Source organism: Heptranchias perlo, chromosome 9, assembly GCF_035084215.1.
Source record: "Heptranchias perlo isolate sHepPer1 chromosome 9, sHepPer1.hap1, whole genome shotgun sequence".
Taxonomy (NCBI): Eukaryota; Metazoa; Chordata; class Chondrichthyes; order Hexanchiformes; family Hexanchidae; genus Heptranchias; species Heptranchias perlo.
Genome location: NC_090333.1, coordinates 57221446 through 57231403, shown reverse-complemented (window position 1 = coordinate 57231403; position 9958 = coordinate 57221446). Strand labels below are relative to the sequence as shown.

At 40.7% G+C, this 9958-nt stretch overlaps 1 protein-coding gene across 2 annotated transcripts; it reads right to left on the bottom strand.

Moving 5' to 3' along the window:
* Window positions 1-1117: 1117 nt before the first annotated feature.
* dusp12 (dual specificity phosphatase 12) lies at window positions 1118-8820 on the bottom strand. 2 transcript variants are annotated; one of them, XM_067990525.1, is made up of 6 exons: window positions 8437-8820; window positions 6414-6527; window positions 6195-6313; window positions 4478-4568; window positions 2822-2999; window positions 1118-1435 (listed from the first exon to the last, which is right to left on the bottom strand). In XM_067990525.1, the coding sequence occupies exons 1-6, from the start codon at window positions 8712-8714 to the stop codon at window positions 1274-1276; spliced, it is 942 nt and encodes a 313-aa protein (XP_067846626.1). In that variant the 5' UTR covers window positions 8715-8820; the 3' UTR covers window positions 1118-1273. The 2 variants fall into 2 exon arrangements, with proteins under 2 accessions (XP_067846626.1, XP_067846627.1); XM_067990526.1 differs by having other exon boundaries at window positions 8461-8809.
* Window positions 8821-9958: the final 1138 nt, after the last annotated feature.

The window sequence follows — 9958 nt, the reverse complement described above, 5'->3', positions numbered from 1 at the left end:
TACAGCAGTATCTATACTTCAGAAGTACTTCATTGGCTGTAAAGCCCTTTGGTCACAATTGTGTGGGACAGACTGGATGGACCAGAAGGTTTTTTCCTGTCCGTCATTGTTTTTATGTTATTGCAAAGTAATTATTACAGGTCTGAATCATTGTTTTAAGAGCAAGCTTTTGACTATTTTCGTGGCTGTGCAACAGATATATTGGGTCAGATTTTGCTGGAAAAATAATGGTATGTTAACGACGCACGCCATTATGAATGCACAAATACACAGTGAGTTGCGAATCTCCAGAACTTGGTGGTAGGTTTACACAGCTCCGATGTTTGCTTCGCACAAATGGCATCTCACCCTTAGACTCCCCATTATTTTTAAAAACTTGCTGAATTTGCACATTAATTGCCCACTAAATGTGCCACAGAAAGTTAAGTCTGGTAAATAAGGGTATAAGTACCTTTTAAAAACGTGGTAATTGTTAATGCAATGCCAATCAACCTTTCTGGCTCAGAAAGGGAACAATTTAAACTGTTCAATCTCATTCCTGCATGTAGTAAATTGTTGTTAGAGGTTTTAAAAATGTCAAATTTTAAAGTTTTTTTACTTTTCTCTCTCTTAATCCAATATTTCTTTCGCTCTCTATTTCTCTTTCTGTATTTGATTTGGCTAATTCACCGATTTTAATTCACCCTCCTTCTCCATCATTCCTGATTTTTTCTCAATCCTTAAATCTCACTGGTTAAGGAGATACACTGTTGGTCCCGTTGTTCACTAAGGTCCCAGATGCCCCGTTGCCTCGCCACAATGTTATCAGCTCGCACTTACAGCAAGTTATGGCACAAACAATATTTGAGCTGAAAGGTGCAGAAAAAAGTCTAACTAACTTGCAACAGCAAGATCTGGCCCAATAAACCTGTCTGCAGTGCAATTATGAAACATGAAAAATTCCACTCTTTGACAAATTGTAAAACTTGGCCATTGAAGGTTCGTCAGGAGCTACATCAAACTGTAACTGCTTTAAGGGTTTCTGTTTTTAATCATTTTTGATCTATTTAATAAACTGTGTCACAAAACAATGGTACACACTCAGACAATTTTTGAAATAACACATGCATGGAAAGTGTTAATCAGTCCAAATAAATGCCACCGTTTACTCTTTATATATCATGTTATACAGCTTAGATTATGGTGGAGTGACGGTAACATTTTTCTCCGCTTTACCAGTTGCTCAGACAGTCCAGGTTTTTCACTTTTGACTACACTCACAAGAGTGTATTATTCAACTGTTCACATTTCTCACACTGGAGAAATTTAAATGTTTCACTTCATCAACACGATTCTTGTGAATCTGGAAGGCAGGAGTCACCCAGCAACCACAGGAACACTGATCGCCGTACCAGTTGAAGGATCCTAACTTGGAACTGCACTTTGGGCAAAGCAACTGAAAAAAAACCATTAAAGCATTAAAAAGAAATGTGGAAAATAACAAATGCACATTTTATCTTTCGTTTCAAACTGAATGAAACACACAATGTTCCATAGATATGAGTCAGTGATTAGGAAACAACGTTTATTTCTCTCTGTTTGGAAAAAAGTGAACAGAATTTCATTGCACAGCTGTCATCTTCGTCACCATTAGTATTCCAGTGTAATACTTTACTTAGTAAAGGCGGGAAATAAAAATTCCTATGGATGAGCTATTTTTGCCATTTTTTTAAAATGATGTGGACTTGATGCATTAGGCTATCTCTCCTTTCCAGTCTCCTTCATGCCCCAATGACCCCTTTCAAGCACGTCTGTCTCTCAAACCTCACCCCAAGTCGATCATCTTTGAATTCCCCCTCTCACTCTTTTCCTCCACTGTTTTTTTCTCCTCGCTTTTGCAGTGAGGCAGGAAATGATTTAGCTGCAGAATTATTCCAGCTTTCTCAGCGCCAGTAAAAGCAGCAACTAGGATGCCAGAATCGCTCTCCTTCCACAACACTACCTATATGATGGCTCAACTGTTACAGAGGGGAAAGGTAAGCACAGCTTTGGGACAGGTTGGGAGACAAAGGTCGCAAATGTATAGGCTGGAGGAGGAACTGAGGTGCACATTAGGAAGAAGGGGTTGAAGCCAACAGGAAGTGGTGGAGGGTTTGAATCTGATTCAACACCTTACAATAACAATTTGCATTTATATAGAGTCTTTAATATAGAAAATGTCCCAAGACGTTTCAGAGAGGTAATCAGTCAAAAACAAACAGTATAAATTGTCACCTGTTTCCCAGGAGCCGCTGATTACTTTAGGTAATTATAAAATCAAAACAGTAAAGTTAGCAAGTGTATTTGTCCATTACATTTATTACTTGGTACAAGCAATCGCATTGCTAACTTTTTTATTACTTCTTGTCTGCATTTAACTAGCTAACATACAAGAAAATGATTTTGGGTTATTTCACACCCTGAAAATATATATTCTTTTTAGTTATTCAGCCACACTGATTTAATTTTTTTGCATCAAAACCCATTCCCTCATTGTAACTAGTTGATCTGCAACCTGGACTTATTTCTAGCAACATAAAAAAGATTTACTGAGTGTACATGGTTTGACGTACTTCGATACAGAAAAATTAGAAAATAATCTGCATTCCACATAAACACATGGATCAACATAAATGATTTGAGTTTTATATTACCATTTTATGCAGGAAATACACATTGTGGTATCTTTCCTTCAGTTGCCAACACCTTGAGCTTTTAGAACTTCTACAATACATAGGTACCAATCTCACCTGGACTTCTTAGCGCAAACAGAAATAGTTACCTCCTTTTTATAGTTATTTACCTGTCCATCCAAAACACCAAGTAGTGCAGGCTCCATCCACTGCACTGGCTCAATGAAATATGATGTACATTTGGTCTGATCCTCTCTCACGGTTTGTGTCATCCTCTTGTGAGCGAAGGCAATTGGTCCAGTTCCAGGTACATGATTCAAATTACTTGAGCCACGAAATAAAGAACGCCTGAATTTTTTTTAAAAAAAGGAGTAACCTTAATAGAAATGTCCGCATATTAACATTCAAAACTGGTAGCACACACACTAGTAGATGGCCATGAGAAAATTATAGAGCAGTTACACAAATGAAGGGTTCATAGGAGGTTAGCAACTGTAAGCTTGAGATGTATTATTCTCATCTAAACCACAACATGTGTGCTGCAAGGGTTAGTTGAAGAGGGGTGGGAGGAGGCTCATGCGGAGCATAAACACCGGCATAGACCAGTTGGGCCGAATGGCCTGTTTCCGTGCGATAAATTCTATCTAATTCAGCACTCTCATTATTCTATTTTCTAACCTACATAACATCACAACAATTTATATAGCTGTTGCTGGGGCCATCAGCAGATACCGGGAACTTGGCGAGGGGACAGGATATTTATTGTGGGGTCCATGGTATATGTGGGAAGCTAATAGGACCAGATGGGGGAGGGAATGAGAAATACTAAACACTCGGAGTCACCAGTCACTGTAAATTTTTAAAAATGCTTTCCTCAGTGTCTTTAATAACATAATTCTAAATAATTTTACCTATTCGTCTAATCCTTGAGGCACTGTCTGAGCAGCAAGAAATCAAACTGACATAAGAGACTAGTGCATTACATTAAAGCAACAAAGATAGCCAGTTCCTCTTGTGTTAATCATTGCCAAATGGTACTAAAAAGTCACTGGTATGTTCAGCCATAATTATAAGATATTAATCTAACATACCCTGGCCATCTTTTATCCTATAATTTTATGAGTTCTGTGATAACTTTTTTAAATAGAAGTATGATCCCACTCCTGTGAATTAAGTTTAAGAATATGATGTAATAACCTTGGAATGATTTAAGAAATAGTTTGATACTGTAGTGGGGGAAGCTAGGGTCTTTCTGGATGGATGAACTAAGATGGACCAAATAGTCTTCCTCATCTGTAATTATCTTGTGATCGCGTGAGAAGTAGTTCACAATTAACACAGACCCACAGAGGTGAGACCAGTAAGTTTAACAATAGATCCATGGCATTAGGAGTTCCAAGTGGTTCAATGTACCAGTACATCCAACCCTAACGGATACTCACTGCACTATGCCTCTACATGCAGAAAGCTTCTTGTGCACAATCTCTAAACAACACTTACCCATATAAGATAGGGCAAGTACATTGTCTATTAAATTGCGAATCAGTAGTGCTTTTAAATCTGTGGCCCATTAATCTTCCGCTGCCTGTGGCTTTGCAGTCTAAACTTGAACTCATACAAAATAAAATGGGATATGAAAACACTTACAACGAACCCCATTAAAACAAACACTTAAATTCTTCCCACAGTATTGTATAGCTACCATACACAATGGTTTATTAGAATTGTGAGAATGGCCTTGACAAGTCAAGTGTCAGTTGGGTGTTCTGTTTCACTCACAGAATAAACTGAGCATGATATCACCCAGAAAAAAAAATTCTACTCACCTACACTTTCTGCACTTGTAGATAGTTTCATTTGTTTTCCCTAGACTCGTGGGATCCAATGCAAATAACTCCCGAGGTAAATTCTGCAGCTCTGTTATGATAGTAGTAGGTAGCAAGTTAGTTTAAAAACTCATGGACTTCATAGCAGTTATAGCAGGGAATACTAAAATAGAGTTTCTTGTACATAGAGATCATGAGAAGCAGTATTGAGAATAAACAGTAACTTTATTCTCAATATATTTTATATAAATAATTTTGTATACATAGTCTCAAATGTGGAATAAATTACTGATTATACATACAAATTAATAGAAACAGATTATATAAAGCCAAAGATTGTACTTTATTCCCTTGGGATCTTAGAAAGTGCCTGCATGAGTAAGTACTTCTACATACAAAAATACATTATACTTGTATTTATATGGTGCCTTATCATGTCAAAACATCTCCATGTGATTCACATAATGAATTAATTTAGAAGTGCAGTGACTGTTGTTATGTAGGTAAACTAAGTACGAGCCTAAAACATAATGTTTGTGTCTTTTTGATGTGGTTTGTGTAGCTTTTTTTCCAAATGTATGAAATGATTGTGCCTCCTCACCCTCAACGCAAACAAAACTTGCAAGAAAGTGGATTTTAAAATAATTAAGGAAAATGCAAAAACTGCAGATTAAAAAAATGTATTTAAGGTAAAGGAAAAAAAACCTTGAAAAAGAAACTGCCAGAAGTATTAGAGGAATGAAGATAGATTTTTTGGCTATACAGTATTTGTGTTCCATTCCTGGTAATTGAAAGGTTAGAAGTTCGCTCTCTAGTTATATTGCAACTTTGCAGCATACACCAGTGAAAGTGAGAGGTATACTTCTTGTTACTGCACAATAGTGAAAGGTATACTTCTTGTTACTGCACAATAGTGATGAGGAGTGGAAGCTCTGGCTGATTTCTCCCCCCTGCCCTTATACAAGTGTCCTGAAGCCAACTGTAATACTCAAAACACAGTTCCAGCTGAGATCTAGTCACTAAGTATACACTGTGAAATGAATCTGCGACCTTCTGGTATATATAGATTACTACTGCACCATGTAGTGCATTTAACCAATACTAGTGAACCTCTCATGGTGTTGCTCAGTTAGTAAGATGATATGCTGTTTTGTCATGTTGGGACCATTACCACCATAAATAATGTTTTATTTTGCTGCTACGGTGGAACTGTGTTTACGTTGGGCTGTCCTTTTACGCCCATAAAGTCAAATTGCTAAAAGTAAACACAGCCTAAGGTCATTCAACAATTTATTTGCTATTTGGTGATGTAAGAATACAGATTGGTAGCATTTTAGTAAATTTCTCGTTCAAAGTTAGAACAAAAAGTGCTTTTCTTTCCTTTCTCTTTCTTTAATACTGTTGACACTTTGAAGTGTAATGGATGCTCTCGAAATAGATAGATAGATGGATGGATGGATGGATGGATGGATGGAAAAGTCTTCATGGTTAAGGACTATTAGTTTGTAGACTGTAGTTACTTGATGAAGTAAATGCTGACAGTTGAAACATTCAAAAAGAGCAATAGAACAATTCTTCATTCAGCAACTACAGTACAATAGGTTTGGGGTAGGAGAGAGATGTAAGTTAATCAATGTGGCACATCCAAATTATGGGAAGACGTGAATGGCCTTTTCTTGCTCTTGCCAGTATTCAGCCGGTAGTAGTAGCAGTTTACCTGGGTACTTCTCAGTGACTTTCTGCAATCGATATTGTTTGTAATCAGCACTTGTTAAATCTACTTCACAGCCCATCACTTCGTAAAGCTTCAGCTGCTTCACAAACTCATCATTTATCCTACAACACAAAATATAGAAACCTTTTAACTTTCCCATTAAAATATTATAACTAGTTAAAATAGTGGCATGGAATCAGAATCAACTCAAAAATGACTTACATGACATCAGGTTTAACAGCCTGGAGTTTACTGTACGCCTCTTCAAAGGTCAGGCCATCGGTTTTCATAATAAAAGCAGTTACTACAGCAGCACTCCTACTGACTCCTGCATGACTGAGAATTCATATTGGAGAAAAAAAGTTTTACAATAGGTTACAAATGGCTAATAAAAGCCAGCAAAGACATTCCCTCCCAACAAAGACTAAATGTTCAAAGGTTTGATTCTAACCCTGTCTTAAGTTGCTGCATCTAATTAAAACTAAATTAGGATAAAACTGCAAACAGCCAATAGAATCTGCTTCCTGGTGCCCTTAGTCTACTGTAGTAATTATTTTGCACCATTGAATTCTGGTTTCAACTAATATACAATAGAAACTTGATTATCTTCCCCTGGTGGATAATGGTAATTGGCAGATAATCCAGTGTCCCCACAATATGATCTAACAGGTAGAGCAACACCTCAGGCATGGGAATAAAGTGCTATACCAATATTGATGAAGAAGATGCAATATAGATAAAAGAAATATTAGCAGACTGTATAACAAGATGACATCTCTCTCATTTTTGTCCTAAAAAAAAGTCCTGGCAGATAATCAGAGCAAAGATAATGAGATAGGCTGTAGATCTGCCACAGATTACAAGTTTAGGCAAGGGAGGGTGGTGACAGCTGACAGTACTGCCAACCATCCGAGGCCTCCAACCTATGACAACTCAGCCTCTGCCCTTTTTGCTTTTAATTATTAATCAGATAGATTAGATACATAACAGAATGACATTTATCAATAAGGACCTTGGTTCCGGTTTGTATACAGATCCTGAGGGCTTTTTAAAAGAAACTACAATGCATTGTGACTTTCTGTCATCTATACTGGATATCTGTCAGTGAGCTGGAAGATAGTTGTCCAATGCAAGGGATTTAGATGACATAATAGAACTGGACAGTAGTTTGTTCACTGTGGAAAAAAACTGAAACTATTACTGGGATCAATCCACAGCAACCATCCTTTATAATTTGTAACACCAATGTCTATTCTGAAAATTGTGAATTTAGTTTTCTATTTTAATACATAAGGTAACTGCAGCCATGTTGTTTGTAGTGCTTTCATTAAAGTAGTGTCATAGATCCTTGCAGAAACTCATATTTGGTAGATGCCATTTTGGCTAAGGGTGGGTGCTATTACAACAGGCTAGCAATGCAATTGTTAACCTGTCTGTAAGGTTCTTACTGTGATATTGGGAAAGACCTCCTGACAAAAACCTCAAACTGTGAATGCCCAACATCAGTCAAAAAGGCTAAATCCGCAGTATAAACTGAAAACATGCTGGAGCGCTCTGAGATCTATACAAAAAAAAAATCACAAGTGTTATAATCATAATAACTCAACCCAAATATTCGTGAGGCGCACACTCAGCACCATTTGCTGATTTATTTTTAAGCTTTCTGATAACTACTCCAAAGATGAATTTCGAAATTAAATATAAAATCCAAAATAAAACATATAAAATGCAGTTATGAATTGCAATTCTAAGTGACAAGCAGTTACTTTCTATTAGGTGCAGGGAGCAATTCATCTCTTTGTACCGATGGGCAACTCATGGAAAGTACAACTCCAGTCACCTCAATGAAGTTCTTTGCGGGAACAGGTGCCAACGTCTTTAGCAACATACTTTGTGACTGCAGTTATACGTGTTTATTATACCTAAAGGAGTTCATTCTTTCTTTCTTAAGTTGTTTCACTTAAAAGTAAATGTGTTCCTTCTAAGGATGTTTTGGTTTAAACTTGGGAAGTTTTCTAATTCTGAACGTTGTGTTTTTTTGACACGTATTTGCTTGTAGCAGATTTCACCCAAATTTTAGTTCCAGATTCAAAAGTATAAAACCAGAAAGCCAGCTGCTAGTTATGAAAAATGAACCCAGCAGTGGAAGCACAATCCTCCAACACTAACACAGGCTGCTACATAAACTCGGATATCCTGCATTTTGCCTTATGTTGTTGTAGGAGCCACACTGCACTGGAAGCACCTATTATATAAGCGGTGACTGTACCAATGGACCAGCACGGCAGCACCGGCTGCAGTCAGCGCCTCCTGCACAAACCGCACGCATTCATCCAGAAAGCTCAGTAGGTCGGTGCAGGGCTCGTCCAGCGCCTGCACGAATTTCGTGTGACGGTCCCCCAGAGGCGGGGGCTCCTGCGAGTCCACGGTAAGCACATGGAAGATACCGGAGTCCGAGAGGCTCTGGGTATCGGCCAAATCACTGGCCGCACCGATATACAGGCCGCTCCGCACTAAGATCATTTCCCCAGCAACAGCCTCCAGGCCCACCGGCGTGCCGACGAAGATTGAACGTACGTAGCATGATACATTACGCACGCTGACGCAGAGCCTCTATTGGTTTGATGGACCGAAGCACGAGCGCCAGCTTCAGAGCACGCGCTGGCAGTAACGGGCCGGGCGCGATCCAGTGTGCGCGCGTCGGCAGTAACCGGGGGCGAGCGCGGGTTGGCAGTAACTGTCTGGGCGCGAGCCCGAGTGCGCGAGTTGGCAGTAACTGTCTGGGCGCGAGCCCGAGTGCGCGGGTTGGCAGTAACTGTCTGGGCGCGAGCCCGAGTGCGCGGGTTGGCAGTAACTGTCTGGGCGCGAGCCCGAGTGCGCGGGTTGGCAGTAACTGTCTGGGCGCGAGCCCGAGTGCGCGGGTTGGCAGTAACTGGGCGCGAGCCCGAGTGCGCGGGTTGGCAGTAACTGGGCGCGAGCCCGAGTGCGCAGGTTGGCAGTAACTGTCTGGGCGCGAGCCCGAGTGCGCGGGTTGGCAGTAACTGTCTGGGCGCGAGCCCGAGTGCGCGGGTTGGCAGTAACTGGGCGCGAGCCCGAGTGCGCGGGTTGGCAGTAACTGGGCGCGAGCCCGAGTGCGCGGGTTGGCAGTAACTGGGCGCGAGCCCGAGTGCGCGAGTTGGCAGTAACTGTCTGGGCGCGAGCCCGAGTGCGCGGGTTGGCAGTAACTGTCTGGGCGCGAGCCCGAGTGCGCGAGTTGGCAGTAACTGTCTGGGCGCGAGCCCGAGTGCGCGGGTTGGCAGTAACTGTCTGGGCGCGAGCCCGAGTGCGCGGGTTGGCAGTAACTGTCTGGGCGCGAGCCCCCGGCAGTTTTACGCTGCGTTTCTAAACCCCTGTTGTGCAGGCCAGTGGACTGGCAAATTGACTGATGTGGATTCAGGAAGAGAAGCCGAGACCTGTTGGGCATTTCTGCAATAAAAGGTCCACGATCCGGATTGTCAGCATAAAACTGACAGGGTTTGAGAAATCCTTGTTTATCTTGTTCGGGATGGGAGTGGGGCATAGAATCATAGAATCTTACAGCACCGAAGGAGGCCATTCGGCCCGTTGTGCTTGTGCCAGCTCTTTGAAAGAGCTGTCCAATTTAGTCCCACACCCAGCTTTTTCCCCATAACCTTGCAAATTAGTCCTCTTCAAGTATATGTCCAATTGACTTTTGACAGTTCCTATGGATTCTGCTTCCTTTCGGGTAGTATGTTCCATGTCTTAAC

What these genes read in the sequence shown, in the direction of transcription:
- dusp12 (XM_067990525.1), bottom strand. Translation starts at nt 8,714, where the DNA reads ATGATCTTAGTGCGGAGCGGCCTGTATATCGGTGCGGCCAGTGATTTG. An exon ending in AGTCACCGCTTATATAATAG is followed by an intron (nt 6,528 to 8,436) that starts GTGCTTCCAGTG and finishes ATGAATTCTCAG; the next exon opens with TCATGCAGGAGTCAGTAGGA. An exon ending in AGTCACTGAGAAGTACCCAG is followed by an intron (nt 4,569 to 6,194) that starts GTAAACTGCTAC and finishes CTATCATAACAG; the next exon opens with AGCTGCAGAATTTACCTCGG.